Raw genomic sequence first — 22,191 nt, 5'->3', positions numbered from 1 at the left:
GATGCATTTTGTCGGTTGTCGCTACCCGTACACGTTCCCTCCGGGTTGTCTGGTAGAGAATCCGAAGATGGCTGAAGCTCCCCCACGGCCCTGCCGGTTTTTTTGTCACCGATGTTCAGCAGAGATCAACCCTCGTCTCCCGGTAAGCATTCCAGAGAGGTTTTTGTTGTTCACGAAAGGAAACCATGGCCAGCTAAGTGGGGTTTGTATTATTTTATCCACGATTTCCTCTGGCTGAAGCATGACAGCTAGCTAACGTTAGCTTGTAACGTTAGCTAGTGGAACGTTCACGTTGCCAATCATTTGACAGCTATAGTTTCGTTTGTAATCTTGCCAGCTACCAAAATAGCTTGTAGTTTGCCTGTTAGGATGTTTCGAGATCATGCCTCTGTGATTTGTTGGATTAGCTAAGAAGTTATTCATGTCTTACAGTGACAGCGTGTCTTGTCTCTTTTTATGATATGAGACCTGTTCATGATTATGACAGCTTGCCGGATAAACAGGGAAATCGGCCCCTAGCACATCCAAAGGTAGATAGCTACCTAACTTTAAAGCGGAAATCAGCAGTTGAAACAATAACAAAGCGACTCTCCATCACTGTTTCATGACTGGAGAAATCTAGCCACTCTCAAATTCAAAGCTATAGATGTAAGAAATTACCATCCATGATATCAAAAGTATAGTTTAACCATGATTTTAGGATAAATAGTGTTTGTTTACATTTACTTTGTTTACAAACAGTGAATTAAATATACTTATATTTTGGTTTATGACAGGGTAGGACAGTTGAACTAAGCTCATAATGCATTTATAAGTTATATTCTTCAAGAATCAATGGGTACATATAATCCATTTATACATCCACAAATGGATGTAGCAACTGCTGATTACCCCTTTAAGCTATGATCTCACAAAGTGTGACTTTCAAAAAACACAATCATTAGGCTATGTACACCACCAACTCATTTCCATAGCTGCAACAACCTGTTTTAACAGTGTTGTTGTATGGTCATTCAAAGGAAGCTTCTTAAATTGTACAGTGCAGTAGTTTTCAGATATCTACCTGCATGGAGAGCCTTTGCAAAGAGCTAATGGTACTCAAAGATCTCTCAATAGCAATGGATTAAATGGATCATCAGCTATTGTTAAAATGATCAACTCTGGGAATGGAGCTACAGCGGGTCAACGTGTAAGGTCAATAGCTAACTTGTTTGATTTTGAATTCAAGCCACATCTGGTTGAAGCTAGCTAACAATCTTAATTCCCAGATACATACATAGCCTACATGGGCAAGATTGTTGTTTTGTTTTGCTTCAGATCAAATGAAAATATTAAAGTGTATGAGACTGACAGATGACAATTATGATTATGTTATAAATTAGATGTATCTCTGCTTTCCTGCAGGAGTACACATGTCCGCGGTGTGAATCTGGCTTCATTGAAGAGCTATCAGTGGAGAGAAGGTAGCCTACAGTATCATCTGCCTGTCTATCAGAGTTTAAAGCCCTTTCAGCAGCACTTCTCCATTGACAATGCTATATGTGTCTGGGAAACAGGCTGTCAGTGTTTAGGCTCATTTCTATCACATTGGTTCATAGCTGAAGATAAGATGAGAACCTGACATTTTTTTGTATTTTATTTATTTCCAGCACTGAAAATGGGTCCACATCCACTGCCTCCACCAGCGATCAGAACCGTCCGACTTTTGAGGTTAGTGACACAGAACTCCTTTGTTCCTCAACTCAACAGTTGGTCTTCATGAACTCATGCACCTTGGTTGGACTGCAAGGTAGTGACAGTATATGTTTCACTCTTTGTCCTTCCTAAGAGTATGGACCACCAGCACATGTTTACATTTCCGCCCGGATACGGCCAGTTCGCTCTGGGGATTTTTGACGAGAACTTCGACCTCCGAGCGGGGCTGCCAGCAGAAGACAACCGCGAGACGGAGAACCGGCGGGAACGGGAGATGGCGTCACGGCAACGGTACAGCGCTCGGCAACCACAGGGACGACACATGCCACGGCGACCGGGACAGAGACACGAAGGAGTGCCCACATTAGAGGGGTAAGGAACACTTTCCAGCTTGCTTGCCCTATGAAACATTGTTTTCCCTGTAGGAAAGAGATGAAAAAGGAATTCATACACTACTTGTGTCGTGACATGACTCAGTTTTCTTCAGCAATAACTCAGGAAGTCAAATCAAATATTATTTGTCACATGCGCCAATTACAACCTTAGAGTGAAATGCTTAAGTGACTGAGATATTTCTCATTGTCCCTCTGCAGAATCATCCAGCAGCTAGTGAATGGAATCATAGCACCCACAGCCATGCCGAACATTGCAATGGGACCATGGTATGTGCACCGTGTTATTATATAATTACCAGGAAAATTGATGTTGTGTCTGTAAACGTACTAGTTACTGTGTGTTTCTATTCATTTCTTGGAATTCTCTTGATAGGGGCATGCTACACTCAAATCCAATGGACTATGCTTGGGGTGCCAATGGACTTGATTCTATCATTACCCAGGTATACATACTCAAATCCTCTACACCTCACAAGGGATTCAATTACAAATTCTGGTGACACATTTGCACAATCTAATAAAACAACTTTCCCTTTCTCCTCTGTAGTTATTAAATCAGTTTGAGAACACTGGTCCTCCTCCTGCTGACAGAGAGAGGATAAAGAACCTGCCCAGCATCCAGATCACAGAGGAACATGTGGGTGAGTCAACAACAACAGTCCCTCCAGGATTCTGGGATCACGTTTTTTTGGGTGCAAAAGCAACAATTCCCTGCATATTATGCAAGGACTTGCAAATTTAACCAATCACTGCACCATTTCCGCATAAATAAGTCATATGATCGCATATAATCGCATTGCAGAAAGATGGCTCGCAATTTCAACCAATCACTGCACATCTACTGTATAATATGGTTCAATCAAGCCACACGTCAACAAACTTTTCCCCATGTCAGCGCATTGTCACGACAAATTGGACAAAATCATGGCATATTGCCATGTAAAATGTCAGAATTGCCGCAGCAAATTCAAGTGGAATTTTGGAGGGACTGATCACTCAACCACAGAGGTCAAAAATAATTTTAAAGGTGTAGTTCATAAACAAAATATTGTATTTTATTGCAGGTTCCAGTTTAGAATGTTCTGTGTGCAAGGAAGACTACAGTGTAGGGGAGACTGTGAGGCAACTTCCGTGCAATCACCTGTTTCACAATGACTGTATAGTACCATGGCTGGAACAGGTATGTGCTTTATCACCTTAGTTTAATTCCTTTTAAATGCAGTGGTTTGCATGTTAATGTGTTCTCATTGTCTAAGCTGTAAGCTGAGCCTCGTTTCTGTGACCCTCTCTCCCTCCCTCAGCACGACACATGTCCAGTGTGCAGAAAGAGCCTCAGTGGACAGAACACAGCCACGGACCCCCCTGGACTTTCAGGAATGAACTTCTCCCCTTCCTCCTCTTCCTCATCCTCTTCCAGCTCCCCCAGTAACGAGAACGCTGCCAACAACTCCTAGATCTCCATCACCATCACACCTCCTGCACACAACCAACACCTCACCCCCACCCCAGGCAGACTTTCACCCCCACTCTACCACTGGCTCAGGAGAGTCTGAAGGGCCGCCCCTCTCAGTGCTCTCTTTAAGGTCCACTGGGAGAAGCTGCTGGGGAGATGACTCTACTCTGGAGGTGAAACGATAAACACAATATGGACATTGAGACGTTCTTTTTAGTTTATTTGATCCCCTTTCTATTGTGAACTTTGAACACACGATCATTCCTTCCCATGTGTGAGGACTGGAGTGGATGACGGCACCAGTATTGTTGCTTCTGTAAAAGGAGAGAGTGAAGATGAAACTGGAGAAGGATCTGAACAGGCTGTGGTGTATAAAAGTATCCACGTTTGAACCGCAGTGGACTGCGACTTGACTGAGACATTGTCATGTCTTTTTGCCATAAGATGGGGACACACATTTTATATTTAAAAGAGAAAGTGTTGAAAGTTTTTTTTTTTTTTTTTTTTTACTCAACCGTGGTGGTACAGACTTCCATGCCGAAGGAGAGAGATATGTCTACATAGAGGTATTCATATTTAAGAACATAAACAAGCAGGTCAGTCACTGTACAGCCAACTGAAGAATATCTTACAGAGAGAACTGAGTGTATGCATCTGATTTTAGAATGATTTATTTGCACTTTTCTGTTGCACTACATTCTGTTTGGTTTCAGGATTGGGAATTTTGGGAAACTACAACTGAACAAAAATGTTATTGCATCTCTGAACTTTTCCTCATTAATTTTAATGCTCATATTGTGATTCTCACATTAAAGTCTCAATTTATCAGCATTTTTCCTAAATGTTTGTATTCTCACATTTCTTGTAGGCTACTATCAAAAGTGGCAAACATTCTCACTCAGTTTCCTCGAATGTCCCATACAATGAATTTCAGTTCAATACATTTTTATATACATATTCTATTGTAGGTTAATCATTTGTTAGGGTAAAATAACAATACAACACAGAAACTGGACTATACTGCAGTTTTGATGATAGCGCTATACTATGACGGTAAGTAGAAAATGCATTTATTCTGGACGATTCTAGAATGTTCTGCTTTGTGAAAAAGTTTTTTAATGGTGAAATATGAGGTGTCTGGAATTGTCTGCCTTGTTCTAATACTTTAGAAATCCACCCTTCCTTCCTCCATTGTACAAAATTCTCACTAATTATTCCCGATGGGAGAGGTGAAGCACTACAGTAGCACCAGCATAGTCATGTCAGCTCAGTAGTTAGTCACTTCAAGGAAGGAAGGTAGGTAGTAACTAGGAAGGGTGGACTTCTGAAGTATTTAAACCGGGCGCTGAACAATAAGCAGGGGCTGAAAGCCATTATGTGAAACTATTATATACTATCGGGCTAAGTGGTGCCATGCTGATTAGTAATCACCTAATAACCCAATCAACACGGTTTAATTATGAGCACAGCATAGGAGCCAATCATAGCTCTGCTCCCTCAGGAGTCCTGTCCTGAAGGAGGAAATGGAGAGAATTCTGTCTCAGGCAGCAGGCCTTGGAGACAGACGCCCGTGGTACACTTCTCACTGTCTCAGGCAGCAGGCTCTGGAGACAGACGGCCCTGGTACACTTCTCACTGTCTCAGGCAGCAGGCTCTGGAGACAGACGCCCGTGGTACACTTCTCACTGTCTCAGGCAGCAGGCTCTGGAGACAGACGCCCGTGGTACACTTCTCACTGTCTGGCAGCAGGCTCTGGAGACAGACGGCCCTGGTACACTTCTCACTGTCTCAGGCAGCAGGCTCTGGAGACAGACGGCCCTGGTACACTTCTCACTGTCTCCGGCAGCAGGCTCTGGAGACAGACGGCCCTGGTACACTTCTCACTGTCTCAGGCAGCAGGCTCTGGAGACAGACGGCCCTGGTACACTTCTCACTGTCTCAGGCAGCAGGTTCTGGAGACAGACACCCGTGGTACACTTCTCACTGTCTCAGGCAGCAGGCTCTGGAGACAGACGGCCGTGGTACACTTCTCACTGTCTCAGGCAGCAGGCTCTGGAGACAGGTGCCCGTGGTACACTTCTCACTGTCTCAGGCAGCAGGTTCTGGAGACAGACGCCCGTGGTACACTTCTCACTGTCTCAGGCAGCAGGCTCTGGAGACAGACGCCCGTGGTACACTTCTCACTGTCTCTGGCAGCAGGCTCTGGAGACAGACGGCCGTGGTACACTTCTCACTGTCTCTGGCAGCAGGCTCTGGAGACAGGCGCCCGTGGTACACTTCTCACTGTCTCAGGCAGCAGGCTCTGGAGACAGACGCCCGTGGTACACTTCTCACTGTCTCAGGCAGCAGGCTCTGGAGACAGGCGCCCGTGGTACACTTCTCACTGTCTCAGGCAGCAGGCTCTGGAGACAGGTGCCCGTGGTACACTTCTCACTGTCTCAGGCAGCAAGCTCTGGAGACAGACGGCCCTTGTACACTTCTCACTGTCTCAGGCAGCAGGTTCTGGAGACAGACGCCCGTGGTACACTTCTCACTGTCTCAGGCAGCAGGCTCTGGAGACAGACGCCCGTGGTACACTTCTCACTGTCTCAGGCAGCAGGTTCTGGAGACAGACGCCCGTGGTACACTTCTCACTGTCTCAGGCAGCAGGCTCTGGAGACAGACGGCCGTGGTACACTTCTCACTGTCTCAGGCAGCAGGCTCTGGAGACAGACGCCCGTGGTACACTTCTCACTGTCTCAGGCAGCAGGCTCTGGAGACAGACGCCCGTGGTACACTTCTCACTGTCTCAGGCAGCAGGCTCTGGAGACAGACGCCCGTGGTACACTTCTCACTGTCTCAGGCAGCAGGTTCTGGAGACAGACGCCCGTGGTACACTTCTCACTGTCTCAGGCAGCAGGCTCTGGAGACAGACGGCCGTGGTACACTTCTCACTGTCTCTGGCAGCAGGCTCTGGAGACAGGCGCCCGTGGTACACTTCTCACTGTCTCAGGCAGCAGGCTCTGGAGACAGACGCCCGTGGTACACTTCTCACTGTCTCAGGCAGCAGGCTCTGGAGACAGACGGCCGTGGTACACTTCTCACTGTCTCAGGCAGCAGGCTCTGGAGACAGACGGCCCTGGTACACTTCTCACTGTCTCAGGCAGCAGGCTCTGGAGACAGACGCCCGTGGTACACTTCTCACTGTCTCAGGCAGCAGGCTCTGGAGACAGACGGCCCTGGTACACTTCTCACTGTCTCAGGCAGCAGGTTCTGGAGACAGACGCCCGTGGTACACTTCTCACTGTCTCAGGCAGCAGGCTCTGGAGACAGACGCCCGTGGTACACTTCTCACTGTCTCAGGCAGCAGGCTCTGGAGACAGACGCCCGTGGTACACTTCTCACTGTCTCTGGCAGCAGGCCTTGGAGACAGACGCCCGTGGTACACTTCTCACTGTCTCTGGCAGCAGGCTCTGGAGACAGACGGCCGTGGTACACTTCTCACTGTCTCTGGCAGCAGGCTCTGGAGACAGGCGCCCGTGGTACACTTCTCACTGTCTCAGGCAGCAGGCTCTGGAGACAGGCGCCCGTGGTACACTTCTCACTGTCTCAGGCAGCAGGCTCTGGAGACAGGTGCCCGTGGTACACTTCTCACTGTCTCAGGCAGCAGGCTCTGGAGACAGACGGCCCTTGTACACTTCTCACTGTCTCTGGCAGCAGGCTCTGGAGACAGGCGCCCGTGGTACACTTCTCACTGTCTCAGGCAGCAAGCTCTGGAGACAGACGGCCCTTGTACACTTCTCACTGTCTCAGGCAGCAGGTTCTGGAGACAGACGCCCGTGGTACACTTCTCACTGTCTCTGGCAGCAGGCTCTGGAGACAGACGGCCGTGGTACACTTCTCACTGTCTCTGGCAGCAGGCTCTGGAGACAGACGGCCCTGGTACACTTCTCACTGTCTCTGGCAGCAGGCTCTGGAGACAGGCGGCCGTGGTACACTTCTCACTGTCTGGCAGCAGGCTCTGGAGACAGGCGCCCGTGGTACACTTCTCACTGTCTCAGGCAGCAGGCTCTGGAGACAGACGCCCGTGGTACACTTCTCACTGTCTCAGGCAGCAGGCTCTGGAGACAGACGGCCGTGGTACACTTCTCACTGTCTCAGGCAGCAGGCTCTGGAGACAGACGCCCGTGGTACACTTCTCACTGTCTCAGGCAGCAGGCTCTGGAGACAGACGGCTGTGGTACACTTCTCACTGTCTCAGGCAGCAGGCCTTGGAGACAGACGCCCGTGGTACACTTCTCACTGTCTCTGGCAGCAGGCTCTGGAGACAGACGGCCGTGGTACACTTCTCACTGTCTCTGGCAGCAGGCTCTGGAGACAGGCGGCCCTGGTACACTTCTCACTGTCTCTGGCAGCAGGCCTTGGAGACAGACGGCCGTGGTACACTTCTCACCCTGCTATGCACACTCCATTTCACTACGCATATTTTATCACCTTTTCAAATATGGTACCTGATGTTGTTCTATTCATTCTTTATGTGCATGGTAGGAAGATGGTGTTCTGTGTAGTCCAGCCTAACTATTCCCCTAACCCCTACCCCTAGGGTTAGGGGAATGGATCATTGGAACATTGAAGGGGCCAATGTCACTGAAGGGATCATTGGAACATTTCAATGTGTTTCAGACCAAGCAATGTGCCTGTAGTTAAGGTTCAAGCATGTTTTAGTCTGTGTGGCCCCTACCCAAGTCATGTACAGTCAGGTCCAAAATGATTGGCATGCTTGATAAAGATCAGCAAAATAACTGTATAAAATAAATAATACAAATACTCAGCTACAAAACATGGGGAAATTATATTATTTATACTAATACAATTGTTCAGAGAAAAATATTTTGTAATAAATGTAATACTTTTTTTCTTGATAAATGGCATTGGCACTTGGATTTGGTCAGATGACATGAAATGTATGTTCTAGTCTGTTCTATGTGGGGCTTTACCCAAGTCATGTCCTTATCAGTCCTGCTGGTAAGACTCATCAGTTAACTGGACCTTCTACTGCTGCAGCCCCATCAGCCTAAACACAGGACCCATTTAGACCTGCCTTGTCTTTCTTTTGTGTGTGTGTGTGTGTGTGTGTTTGTGTGTGTGGGAGAGAAAATAAGAGAGGGAAGAAAGGGGTGGGGGAGAGAACCAAAACAGCGAAAGAGACCACCTGGCCTGGTGATTAGCTTTCTGAGAACAACAACTGTGTATCTTTCACTAAACCTTCTGTGCATGACTGAAATGCTTATTGTTACGCTATAAATATGTTATAGCCAGTCCACATACACCTGGGATGTCATGTGGGAAAAGGGTAGCTGAGGTTTTAGTATAAGCATAACCACAGATTTAGGACCAGATTACGCTAACCCCAATTTTAACCTAAACCATTTAGAGGGTTGAACGAATAACTGACCCTGTGTAAGTGGTTATAGCTGCAACTTCAAATTCTCATACAACAATGATGAATGTTGACACTGTCAGTATACGCTGCTCTCAGGTTAGTTCCACCAGACCACCCAACAGCAGCATCTGTTCAACCAGCCTGAAACTCTGTCTCTCTCTGGGATTCCTCGTAGCTCGTTGGACCTCGTCCAAGATCAATTAGCCTTTTTTCTTTTTTGGAACTGGAACTCTGCCTTTTATGCAAATGAACCCATAGCATCATTCTTCTAATGTGTCATCATACCAGGAAGTGGAATTGAGGCAGGCAGCCTCTGCAGAGCGAGAGACACACTCCATCTGCCAACTCAGACTGGACCCGGCATCTCACTGTGAAAAGGTAAGAGACTTGCGGCAAGGAGACTCAAAACAGTCACGACAACTCCATTGACCCCTGGGAAACGTGGTTTAACATTGCTGCATGGATGTTTGAGACAAGTTCAGTGATTGCAGACAACCTCTGAATGTCATTGACACAGACTGTGCAATCAGCGTCAGTGATTCTGAAGGCTGTGTGTGTGTGTGTGTGTGTGTGTGTGTGTGTGTGTGTGTGTGTGTGTGTGTGTGTGTGTGTGTGTGTGTGTGTGTGTGTGTGTGTGTGTGTGTGTGTGTGTGTGTGTGTGTGTGTCATGTAGGTCTCAATGGTTCAGTGGACAAGGTAAAATACCAGATCATATATACAGTTTGGCCTGGATTATCATGTGTATGACGTAGATATGGTTGAAATAGGACTTGGCGATAAATAAATACTAGGCACGTTTTCACTAAACAAAGGCATCCTTGTCCTATATCAGATCCAACAGTGTGTCTGGGACTTTGGGTCCTTTGTCAGGGCTGTTCGTACGTATCCTACTGCTGGTCTGATTTGATTCAATTGATTCAATTTCAGTATGCTCACCGGTTGTGAATGCTTGGGTACACTTAGTGATGGATTAAACATTGTTTCTGTCCTGTAAAGGGGTCCTGAAATAATCATGTGGTTACAAAAAGTTACATGTACCTGTTGATGGAGGTAACAGCAGGCTAGAACCGGAGATAGAATGTAATCCTACTAGCAACAATCATTTGGTGCTTGCCTGCACACATTATTGTATCTGTTCTCTAATATCTTAATCTAACTTTTGGGTGACAACACTTCCAAAACATCATTTGATCCTTATTACTGTCCCATTTGGATTCTTGGAATGTTTGGTGTAAATTGAAAGCTGTATCTTTGAGGAGAATCTTTGATGAAAATCCAAACAGTTTGATTCAAGGACATGATGCTTATATAAGGTCCATTTGGATAGTTGTGGCCTCCTCCCTTTATATCTTCATTGTCGTCCCCTGATATGGAAACATGACAGGGGAGAGTATGGTGGATGCCTATTGGAAAGTTACTGTTGCTGTGGAAGTTTACCTGCTCAGCTATTTCACATCAGTGCAGATGATGAGGTAAAGGAAACAGACTATCACTTTGAGATCTCATTCTCTGTATTCCACCTGTATGGACAGTAGAGGGCGCTACACGCCTGTTTGACATCTTGTCATTGAAAACACCCTCTAAAAAATGACATCATTGCTTCATTACTTTCATGCCGTTTTAATTGAGCGTTTGATAGCTGTATGAGTCATTGACCCTAACTGATTTCACATGAATTTAGATGCTATCTTGTTGACTATTTTGGAAATTGGATTGATTAGAATGTAATTGAAAGTTAATTTAATAAGGCAATGGGACTTAATCACAGAGCAACTGCCACTAAAAGTGTTATTAGATGTGATAAAATATAAACAATGTTGAAGCGAAGCTTACATGATCTCTGAAAGTGAGTACAGATACCTACTCTTGTAGTTTGCAAAGAAGTCACGTCCACCCCCTCCTCTCTCTCCTTTCTCTCTCTCCACTCTCTCTCTCCCCCACTCCTCTGTCCTGATCGGTTTTCACTAAAGATAATTGGAGGCAACATTTGATATGCCCAATGTCATGGACAAGAATGAGGTTTCACCAGGCTCGTCTGCTGCGACCATGAAAAAGAAGGCGGCAGGCAGTAGCGGATGTAGCCACATCAGCGCGCCCAAAGCTGCCACGTCCAATTGTACGAGAAGCAAAAGCAGCAATTGTGTTGACTCTGCCCCCGCTGCTGCTGCCAGCCAGAGCCCCCCGAATGTGAAGCAGCCCGGCGAGGCCAGTAACGCTGTCATAGACGAGGCGGAGGACGGTGAGGACGAGTCCAAGTTTCAGTATCCGCGACTGCGCCGAACCGGGGGGAGCGGCAGTGGCGGTGGTGGTGGAGGCGGTAGTATCAGGATGAAGAACTTTACGCCAGGAGGGGGAGCCGCGGCCACGGCTACCAGAAAGAACTCCACCAACAACGAGCCCATCCTACTGCAAACAGAGGGTGCGCCTGCTGCTACTAAGCCCACTGTAGCATCCAAAGCGACTGATACCACGACCTGTCCGGGAGATGCTGCCGGGCGCTGCGAGACCAACAGAGCGGCAGGGGCGGAGGCGTATGGAGCAGCGGTCGCAGTAGAGGTTTTAAACGCGGCAGCAGGTGATGCTTGTAACAACAGCACCGCTCCAATTTCAAGAATGAAATGCAACAAAAACGGAGAATGCAGGAGGGACTCCGGCACCGGGAGCCTGCGCTCGATCATCTCCAACAAGACTGCCGGGGCGGGGAGGGCCGAGGACGCGTCCCTTAGGCGTGGTGCCTGTAACTCAGCCAGGGCCAGCATGGATGGCTCCGCGACAGGCTCCATGACGCAGGGCCAGGGGGAAGGTAGCGCAAACCCCGGCGTCACCCCTGTTTCCACCGGCGTCCCCGAGAAAAAGGACTCCAGGGTGTCCTTCTCCAACGCGCCAAGCAGGAAAGCCTCCTCATCGCTGCACGGCTCGACCCAGACCCAGACGACCCAGCAGCCTAGAAACTCTGTCACCTTCCAGAAGCCGGAGGATGGACCCCAGATCCAGGCCGAGGATGCCGAGGCTGACGGAAGCACCTTCATGCAACGACAATTCAGTGCCATGCTGCAGCCTGGAGTTAACAAATTCTCCTTACGCATGTATGGGAGTCAAAAGGCGGTGGAGAGGGAGCAAGAGCGGGTTAAATCAGCGGGCAATTGGATTATCCACCCCTACAGTGATTTCAGGTAAGAGTTATGCAATGTATGTATGTATGTGCATGTTGGCAATGTCATGGAGGGCCTAAGTTTGGCCCCATAGCACCATCAACAAGTTATACTGAGAATCCAGGAGCCCAGCAGTAGAACGCTATAGTCATTGTACTTTGTGTAACACATCCATTGTCATTAGTTATTATAAAATTTACATTTACCCCTTTTGTTTCAACTGTTCTGGCTGGTATTTTAGCCAATACATGTATATCACATTTTAATGAATGAAGCCCATCTATGCAGTGATTTTCATTAAACAATGGGCCACTGACAAATCAGGTTTTTTAGAAATGCTTTTTAGATGATTTCAAAGACAACCTGTGCGCAAAGCTCTCTGCATAGGCTTTATGAATAACGATGATATCGTGCCCTTTCAAGGTTGTAAACACTAGCTAGTCTGTTGAATATCCTGGATACCCAACCAAGCCTCGCGTTTGTTTCAATTCGTCAACTCATTCGCATCGATCGCATTCAGAACAATAGGCGAATCTTGGCCCACAATCATTACATTCCGCAAATTACTAGGCTATTTACCGTGGGGCTAGATTAAAGATGATTTGTTCATGTTTCGAGTCGAGGTTAGCGTAGTAGCCTATGGCTGTCGGCCAGATCCTTGGCTGATAGGATTGCCGGGGTGTGTGATGCACTCAGTAATTGAATGTCACCTTGAGCCAAGTGTGCTAAAACCTCAAGCATGCTCATTCGAGACATATCCGCCTCTATCACTCTGACTCCCCGGATCATGCATTTTAATGGGGGGTTTGCTTTGCCCGTTCATCACGGTTTTATCAGCGATAAGACTTAATTGACTTCTCACGCCTTTTGACACAATATAGGGCTTCTCTCGCGTTTGAGAGGGTCATGATGATTATGAAATGCTTTATTTTCGTGAATTGGGCCCTGTCTCTGAGTGATATGCCATTGTTTACATGTTCGTGAAATTGCATCTTTGCGTCACTGGATTTCTTGATAGACACATGGGCGCTACCTTCCCTCTTTCAGCACCACTCGTCACAAGTGGACAGCTCCCGCCTAACCGAAAGTGGAGCCGGCAGAATGATAAACTCTGTAGCTAGCCTACTTTCGATTCACAAATCACACCTCGTGCTGTTTCGGCTCAGCTCATCTTAACGAATGGAATCAAATAAGGTTGACTCAGTACAAGACATATAATACTAGGGCCTAGGAGACCTGGGCGCAAAGTAACAATTTCAGTATTTTGCTTATTTATGAAATTATTATTTGAGTTTGTTTATACAAACAACACACATATCTCAGCTACCATCACACACTGTGACCTGACTACGTTTCTAGGCCATACCAGACGTTTAGAATTCAATCCGAGAGTGGTGGAAGGTAACATTTTACAATTAACCCCGTAGGCGGTTGTCTTCAATGGTAAATATTTGGGGTAATTTAAACATGTTCGGAAGTTAAATTGATATTTGGATATAAATACACAAAATGTACACTTTTTTTCATAATTTCATCATGTCATATTGACTAAAAACGGAGTAGCCATGTTTTAGAGCGATTATCTTAGTTGTACTGGCAAACTTGATGTAAATAAGTGCTATTTTATATCATTATTTAAATGTCTTTAAATAGCATATAAAATACCATTGAATTTTAGGTAAGGGGTTAATTGTAACAAATGTTACAATGTACCCCCATTACAAATCTGAGTGTAATACCGAGTATTGTGACAAAATACAACAATAATTATTGTCATGAACTATACCAATCAAAATACCTGTTCTAACTGATAAAAAATGATATGATTAGATACATGGGGAATGTTTCATAGGTCAATGATCAAAAAAGGGAGGTGGCAAGAATATTTAGAATTTGTCCTGTCAATATATTTTTTTTTTAATGTATGGATTTAAGCAACATTTCCTAGGCATGTAGATACACTAACCAATTATTAGCACATTAAATAACACTTTTCCAAGGGGCTTCTAATCTGAGTTATTTAGTTGTTACTTTGTGCCCTGTGTTGCTTTGTGACATGGTCTCCCCTATCCAATAACTCTGAGTGTACAAACATTAAGAACACCTGCTCTTTCCATGACAGACTGGCCAGGTGAATCCAGGTGTAAGCTATGATCCCTTATTGATGCCACTTGTTAAATCCACTTCAATCAGTGGTGATGAAGGGAAGGAGACAGGTTAAATAAGGATTTTTAAGCCTTGAGACAATTGAGACATGGATTGTGTATGTGTGCCATTCAGAGAGTGAATGGGAAAGACAAAACATTTAAGAGCTTTTAAACGGGGTATGATTTTTCACGCTCAACAGTTTCCCATGTATTTCAAGATTGGTCCACCACCCAAAGGACATCCAGCCAGCTTGACACAACTGTGGGAATATTTGGTATACTCAGTGTATGTAATCTGAGCATATAGTTTTCAGGAGAGTTATGCAACACAAGAAATGCAAGTCTCATAGGAGTTGGCATGCCATAGTTTTCACAAATAGCATGACTAACAGGGTTTATTCACACCTTGTTGCTTCAGTCGCAGTGTAATGACTCAGCGTTGCACCTGCAGTGAGCCCTCTCTGACTGTGTGGACCTGAACACTCACTAGCCTACCTCTCCCCTCTGCCGCTACCTCTACCTCCCCCCTCTACCTCTACCTCTACCTCTCCCCTCTGCCTCTACCTCCCCCCTCTACCTCTACCTCTCCCCTCTGCCTCTACCTCCCCCCTCTACCTCTACCTCTACCTCTCCCCTCTGCCTCTGCCTCTACCTCCCCCCTCTACCTCTACCTCTCCCCTCTACCTCTACCTCTCCCCTCTACCTCTACCGCTCCCCTTTACCTCTCCCCTCTGCCTCTACCTCTACCTCTACCTCTCCCCTCTGCCTCTGCCTCTACCTCCCCCCTCTACCTCTCCCCTCTACCTCTACCTCTCCCCTCTACCTCTACCGCTCCCCTTTACCTCTCCCCTCTGCCTCTACCTCTACCTCTCCCCTCTACCTCTACCTCTCCCCTCTGCCTCTACCTCCCCCCTCTACCTCTACCTCTACCTCTCCCCTCTACCGCTCCCCTTTACCTCTCCCCTCTACCTCTACCTCTCCCCTCTGCGCCTCTACCTCTACCTCTCCCCTCTACCTCTACCTCTACCACTCCCGTCTACCTCTACCTCTCCCTTCTACCTCTACCGCTCCCCTTTACCTCTCCCCTCTACCGCTCCCCTCTGCCTCTACCTCTCCCCTCTACCTCTACCTCTCCCGTCTACCTCTACCTCTCCCCTCTACCTCTACCTCTCCCCTCTACCTCTACCTCTCCCCTCTACCTCTACCTCTCCCCTCTACCTCTACCTCTACCTCTCCCCTCTACCGCTCCCCTCTGCCTCTACCTCTCCCCTCTACCTCTACCTCTACCTCTGACTGTCATCAACAGCACCCAACCGTTTAACCTGCTCTTTACACCTCAGCTAAATGGATTTTATGTACTGCCAATTGAGAAATCATTTGACTAAACTAAATAAAAAGAAGAAGAAAAGGTACTATGAAACAAAGTTACATTATATAAAGAATGATAATAAAAAGCTTTGGAGGACCTTAAATATAATTTTGGGCAAAAATAAGATGGTTCAATTCACACAATTTTTTATTCCGTAAAGTGAGTGTGGAAGAGGTGAAAAACGATTGTTGTCTATCAACAATGACAAGCCACCTGCGTCTGACAACTTGGATGGACAATGTCTCAGGATGATAGAGGACTAAAGTGCTTTCAGAAAGAATTCACATCCCTTGACTTTTCCCACATTTCGTTGTGTTACAGCCTACATTTAAAATGGATTAAATTGAGATTTATGGTCACTGACCTACAAACAATACCCCGCAATGTCAAAGTGGAATGATGTTTTGCGAAATTTTTCCAAATGAATGGAAAGCTGAAAGCTGAAACGTGGAAAGCTGAAATGTCTTGAGTCCATAACTATTCAACCCCTTTGTTGTGGCAAGCCTAAATACGTTCAGGAGTAAAAATGTGCTTAACAAGTCACATAATAAGTTGCATGGACTGTGTGCAATAATAGTGTTTAACATGATTTTTGAATGAGTGCCTCAGTGCTTGTAAGTAAGTATTTCACTGTAAAGTCTACTATACTTGTTGTATTCGGCGCAAGTGACAAATAAAATTTGATTTGATTTGATCTCTCTACCCTCAGTCTACCCTCAGAGCTACCTCATCTCTGTATCCTCAGTCCCTCAGTCGAACTACCTCAACTCTGTATCCTCAGTCCCTCAGTAAAGCTACCTCATCTCTGTATCCTCAGTCCCTCAGTCAAGCTACCTCATCTCTGTATCCTCAGTCCCTCATTCAAGCTACCTCATCTCTGTATCCTCAGTCCCTCAGTCGAGCTACCTCATCTCTGTATCCTCAGTCCCTCAGTCAAGCTACCTCATCTCTGTATCCTCAGTCCCTCAGTCAAGCTACCTCATCTCTGTATCCTCAGTCCCTCATTCAAGCTACCTCATCTCTGTATCCTCAATCCCTCAGTCAAGCTACCTCATATCTCTATCCTCAGTCCCTCAGTCAAGCTACCTCATCTCTGTATCCTCAGTCCCTCAGTCAAGCTACCTCATCTCTGTATCCTCAGTCCCTCAGTCAAGCTACCTCATCTCTGTATCCTCAGTCCCTCAGTCGAGCTACCTCATCTCTGTATCCTCAGTCCCTCAGTCGAGCTACCTCATCTCTGTATCCTCAGTCCCTCAGTCAAGCTACCTCATCTCTGTATCCTCAGTCCCTCAGTCAAGCTACCTCATCTCTGTATCCTCAGTCCCTCAGTCAAACTACCTCATCTCTGTATCCTCAGTCCCTCAGTCAAGCTACCTCATCTCTGTATCCTCAGTCCCTCAGTCAAGCTACCTCATCTCTGTATCCTCAGTCCCTCAGTCAAGCTACCTCAGCTCTGTATCCTCAGTCCCTCAGTCGAGCAGTGAATTTAAAACTCTAAGAAAAGGAAGGTTTTTCAATGCCTCACAAAGAAGGGCACCTATTGGTAGATGGTAAAAAAAGCAGATATTGAATATCTCTTTGAGCATGGTGAAGTTATTAATTAACCTTTGGATGGTGTATCCATACACCCAGTCACTACAAAGATACATGTATCCTTCCTAACTCAGTTACCGGAGAGGAAGGAAACCGCTCAGGGATTTCACCATGAGGCCAATGGTGACTTTAAAACAGTTACAGAGTTTAATGGCTGTGGATCAACAACATTGTAGGTACTCCACAATACTAACCCAATTGACAGAGTGAAAAGAAGGAAGCCTGTACAGAATAAACATATTACAAAACATGCATCCTATTTGCAACAAGGTACTAAAGTAATACTTAAAAAATGTGGCAAATCAATTAACTTTTTGTCCTGAATACAAAGTGTTATGTTTGGGGCAACACATTTCTGAGTACCCCTCTCCACATTTTTAAGCTTAGTGGTGGCTGCATCACATTATGGATATGCTTTCAATCATTAAGGACTGGGAAGTTTTCCAGGATAAAAAATAAATGGAATGGAGCTATGCACAGGAAAAATCCTAGATGAAAACCTAGTTCAGTCTGCTTTCCACTAGACGCTGGGAGATGAATTCGCCTTTCAGCAGGAAATTACCTATAACACAAGGCCAAATATACACTGGAGTTGCTTACAGAGAAGACAGTAAATGTTCCCGAGTGGCCGAGTTACAGTTTTGATTTAAATCTGCTTGAAAATCTATGTCAAAACTTGAATATGGTTGTCTAGCAATGATAAACAACCAATTTGACAGAGCTTGAAGAATTTTGTGAAGAATAATGGGCAAATATTGTACAATCCAAGTGTGCAAATCTCTGAGATTTACCCAGAAAGATTCACAGCTGTAATCTCTGCCAAAGGTAATTCTAACATGTACAGTTGAAGTCGGAAGTTTACATACACTTAGGTTGGAGTCATTAAAACTCGTTTTTCAACCACTCCACAAATTTCTTGTTAACAAACTATAGTTTTGGCATGTCGGTTAGGACATCTACTTTGTGCATGACACAAGTAATTTTTCCAACAAACGCGTTCTGTCTCGTAGAGATGAATGTACTTTGGTGAGAAAAGTGCAAAGAAAAGTGCAAATCAATCCCAGAACAACATCAAAGGACCCTGTGAAGATGCTGGAGGAAACAGGTACAAAAGCATCTATATCCAAAGTAAAACGAGTCCTACATCAACATAACCTGAAAGGTGGCTCAGCAAGGAAGAAACCACTGCTCCAAAACCGCCATAAAAAAGCCAGACTACGATTTACAACCGCACATGGGGACAAAGATCATACTTTTTGGAGAAATGTCCTCTGGTCTGATGAAACAAAAATAGAAATGTTTGGCCATAATGACCATCATTATGTTTGGAGGAAAAAGGGTGAGGCTTGCAAACCGAAGAACACCATCCCAACCGTGAAGCATGGGGGTGGCAGCATCATGTTGTGGTGGTGCTTTGCTGGTGCACTTCACAAAATAGATGATATCCTGAAGAAGGAAAATTTGGTGGATATATCGAAGCAACATCTCAAGACATCAGTCAGGAAGTTAAAGCTTAGTCGCAAAGGGGTCTTCCAAATGGACAATGACCCCAAGCATACTTCCAAAGTTGTGGCAAAACTGCTTAAGGACAACAAAGTCAAGGTATTGGAGTGGCCATCACAAAGCCGTGACCTCAACCCTATAGAAAATTTGTGGGCAGAACTGAAAAAGCGTGTGTGAGCAAGGAGGCCTACAAACCTGACTCAGTTACACCAGCTCTGCTAGGAATGGACCAAAGTTCACCCAACTTATTGTGGGAAGCTTGTGGAAGGCTTCCCGAAACGTTTTACCCAAGTTAAACAATTTAAAGGCAATGCTACCAAATACTAATTGAGTGTATGTAAACTTCTGACCCACTGGGAATGTGATGAAAGAAATAAAAGCTGAAATAAATAATTCTCTCTACTATTATTCTGACATTTCACATTCTTAAAATGAAGTGGTGATCCTAACTGACCTAAGACAGGACATTTTTTACTAGGACTAAATGTCAGTAATTGTGAGTTTAAATGTATTTGGCTAAGGTGTATGTAAAATTCCGACTTCAACTGTATTGACTCAGGGGTGTGAATACTTATTTAAAATAAATATTTCTGTATTTAATTCTCAATACATTTGCTAAAATGTATAAAAACATGTATTCACTTTGTCCTTGTGGGGTATTGTGTGTTGATGGGTAGGATTATACATTTTTTTAAATCATTTTGAATTCAGGCTGCAACACAACAAAATGTGGAATAAGTCAAAGGGTTTGAATACTTTCTGAAGGCACTGTATATTGCCACTCCTATTTGCCATCTTTACAATTTAAGCCTACAGGAAAGTGTGTGCCCTCGGGCCTGGACGGAAGGAAAAGTCATTCTGCTACTCAAGAATATCAAAGCATCCCTTACTTGCTCCAACAGCTGACCAATCAGCCAGCTACCAATCCTTAGTAAACTTTTAGGAAAAATTGTGTTTGACCAGATACAATACTATTTCACAGTAAACAAATTATCAACTGACTATCAGCACTTACACAAATGACTGATGATTGGCTGAAATAAATTGATAATTAGAAAACTGTTGGAGCTGTTTTGTTAGACTTCTGTGGAGATTTTGACGTTATCGTCATAATTCAGTGGAGATTTTGAGTTATCGTCATAATTCAGTGGAGATTTTGAGTTATCGTCATAATTCAGTGGAGATTTTGACGTTATCGTCATAATCTGCTGCTGGAAAAATGAATGCGTTATGCCTTTACATCCCTGCTATAGCGTGGATCGAGTGTTCTGTCTAACAGAGCACAGAGGGTGTTTTTTTAATGGAAGCCTCTCCAACATAATCCAGGTATAGTCGGGCATTCCTCAGGGCAGCTGTCTAGGCCCTTTACTGTTTTAAATCTTTACTAATGACCTGCCATTGGCACTGAGTAAAGCCTATGTGTCTATGTATGCTGATGACTCCACACTATACATCAGCTACCACAGCAAGTGAAATCACTGCAACACTTAACAAAGAGCCCAGTCAGTTTTAGAGTGAGTGGCAAGTAATATGCATTGTATTAGGGACAAATCATTCACTAAACCCTAAACCTCAACAAAATCTTGTAATGAATAATGTGGAAATTGAGCGGTGAGGAGACTAAACTGCTTAGAGTAACCCTGGATTGCAAACTGTCATGGTCAAAACATATTGATGCAATGGTAGCTAAGATGGGGAGAGGTCTGTCCTTAATAAATTACCTAGTTTTGTTTTACCTGGACTATTGCCCAGTCATATGACCAAATGCCACAAAGAGACAAAGGCAAATTACAGTTGGCCCAGGACAGAGCAGCACGGATGGCACTTAAATGTCCTCTGAGAGTTAACATCAATAACATGCATGTCAATCTCTCCTGGCTCAAATGGAGGAGAGATGGACTGCATCACTACTTGTATTTGTGAGGGGCATTGACATGTTAAATGCACCAAGCTGTCTGTTCAAACAACTAGCACACAGCTCAGACACCCATGCATACCCCACAAGACATGCCATCAGGGGTCTCTTCACAGTCCCCAAGTACAGAATGGACTCTGGAAACGCACAGTACTAAACAGAGGCATGACTACATGGGACTCTATTCCACATCAAGTAACTCATGCAAGCAGTAAAATCTGATTTGAAAAACTGATAACACCTTATGGAACGATGTGGACCGTGAGGGCACACAGGCACACACAGGCACACACATAGGCCTATGTTTACTACAATAATAATAGGTTAATATTTTTCATATTATTTTAGGTTCATATTTTTCAACAATCATACTCATTTTACTTCATCAATAGTAATTAGCTTAACATTATCCTTCACCCTGATCTATTGTAGGTCTATGTAGTTTGTTTCCAGTCTCACCAGCCTTTGTTAGAAAGTCTCCACTGCCTTTCAGCTTCTCTCTCTGTTCTCGCTCACTCTGTTTTTGTCCTCTACTCCGCCCCTTTCCTCCTCCTCTCGATTCTCCCTTTCCTGCCTACACACACACACACACACACGCGCGCGCTCTCTCTCTCTTCCTCTCTCTCCAGGTTCTACTGGGATTTCACGATGCTTCTCTTCATGGTGGGTAACCTGATTGTCATCCCGGTGGGCATCACCTTCTTCAACGATGGGACGACCACCCCCTGGATCATCTTCAACGTCATCTCCGACACCTTCTTCCTCATGGACCTGGTCCTCAACTTCCGCACTGGCATCATCATCGAGGACAACTCTGACATCATCCTGGACCCCAAGACCATCAAGAAGACGTACCTGAAGACCTGGTTCATCGTGGACTTTGTCTCCTCCATCCCCGTGGATTATATCTTTCTGATTGTGGAGAAGGGGATCGACTCTGAGATGTATAAGACGGCCAGGGCCCTGAGGATCGTACGCTTCACTAAGATCCTGAGTCTGCTGAGGCTGCTGAGGCTGTCCCGGCTCATCCGCTACATCCACCAGTGGGAAGAGGTAGGACCACCACCCCACACCCCCCACCCCTAAACGCTACATCCACCAGTGGGAAGAGGTAGGACCACCACCCCCCACCCCCGCCCCTAAACGTTACATCCACAAGTGGGAAGAGGTAGGTTCACAACCCCCCACCCCCGCCCCTAAACGTTACATCCACCAGTGTGAATAGGTAGTACCACCACCCCCCACCCCCGCCCCTAAACGTTACATCCACCAGTGGGAAGAGGTAGGATCACCCCCGCCCCTAAAAGCTACATGGCTTAGTATAATTATCATAATGGATTGCCTCGAGGGGAGCTCGACCTCACCTCATCCACTATTTGTGGTCATGTGAAAGGATGAATGATTGTAATTATAGTAGACATATAGCACCATTCACTTGGACTCTTAGAGCTTGTAACATGGAAACTCATCTCATCCACTATTAATCTGTAGTGCCCACTCACAGCATCATGGCTACATGCTACATGGTTTAAGATAGTCACTATAGA

The 22,191-nt window shown here is 45.4% G+C and overlaps 2 protein-coding genes across 3 annotated transcripts in view; both read left to right on the top strand.

Moving 5' to 3' along the window:
• The first annotated feature begins 1 nt into the window (after position 1).
• LOC129813963 (E3 ubiquitin-protein ligase RNF126-like) lies at positions 2–4,385 on the top strand. Its single transcript, XM_055866638.1, has 9 exons — positions 2–142; positions 1,405–1,463; positions 1,650–1,710; positions 1,829–2,067; positions 2,289–2,357; positions 2,464–2,533; positions 2,638–2,731; positions 3,155–3,270; positions 3,392–4,385. Exons 1-9 carry the CDS (start codon positions 2–4, stop codon positions 3,542–3,544), a joined length of 1,002 nt encoding a protein of 333 aa, XP_055722613.1. The 3' UTR covers positions 3,545–4,385.
• A 4,863-nt stretch (positions 4,386–9,248) lies between these two features.
• LOC129813961 (potassium/sodium hyperpolarization-activated cyclic nucleotide-gated channel 2-like) overlaps positions 9,249–22,191 on the top strand; it is a 65,996-nt gene continuing 53,053 nt past the window's right edge. The window contains exons 1-3 of one of the 2 annotated variants that reach the window (XM_055866635.1): positions 9,249–9,343; positions 10,936–12,138; positions 21,274–21,697. In XM_055866635.1, the coding sequence (XP_055722610.1) occupies positions 10,958–12,138; positions 21,274–21,697 (1,605 nt within the window). In that variant the 5' untranslated portion in view covers positions 9,249–9,343; positions 10,936–10,957. Of the gene's footprint in view, positions 9,344–10,860; positions 12,139–21,273; positions 21,698–22,191 lie in introns of those variants that run through there. The other variant, XM_055866636.1, reaches the window with a different exon arrangement.

The sequence above is a fragment of the Salvelinus fontinalis genome, chromosome 17, assembly GCF_029448725.1.
Source record: "Salvelinus fontinalis isolate EN_2023a chromosome 17, ASM2944872v1, whole genome shotgun sequence".
In the NCBI taxonomy this organism is placed as follows: Eukaryota; Metazoa; Chordata; class Actinopteri; order Salmoniformes; family Salmonidae; genus Salvelinus; species Salvelinus fontinalis.
This window is presented reverse-complemented; position numbering and strand designations above follow the sequence as displayed.

What these genes read in the sequence shown, in the direction of transcription:
- LOC129813963 (XM_055866638.1), top strand. Translation starts at nt 2, where the DNA reads ATGCATTTTGTCGGTTGTCGCTACCCGTACACGTTCCCTCCGGGTTGT. An exon ending in GGAGTGCCCACATTAGAGGG is followed by an intron (nt 2,068 to 2,288) that starts GTAAGGAACACT and finishes GTCCCTCTGCAG; the next exon opens with AATCATCCAGCAGCTAGTGA. An exon ending in GATCACAGAGGAACATGTGG is followed by an intron (nt 2,732 to 3,154) that starts GTGAGTCAACAA and finishes ATTTTATTGCAG; the next exon opens with GTTCCAGTTTAGAATGTTCT.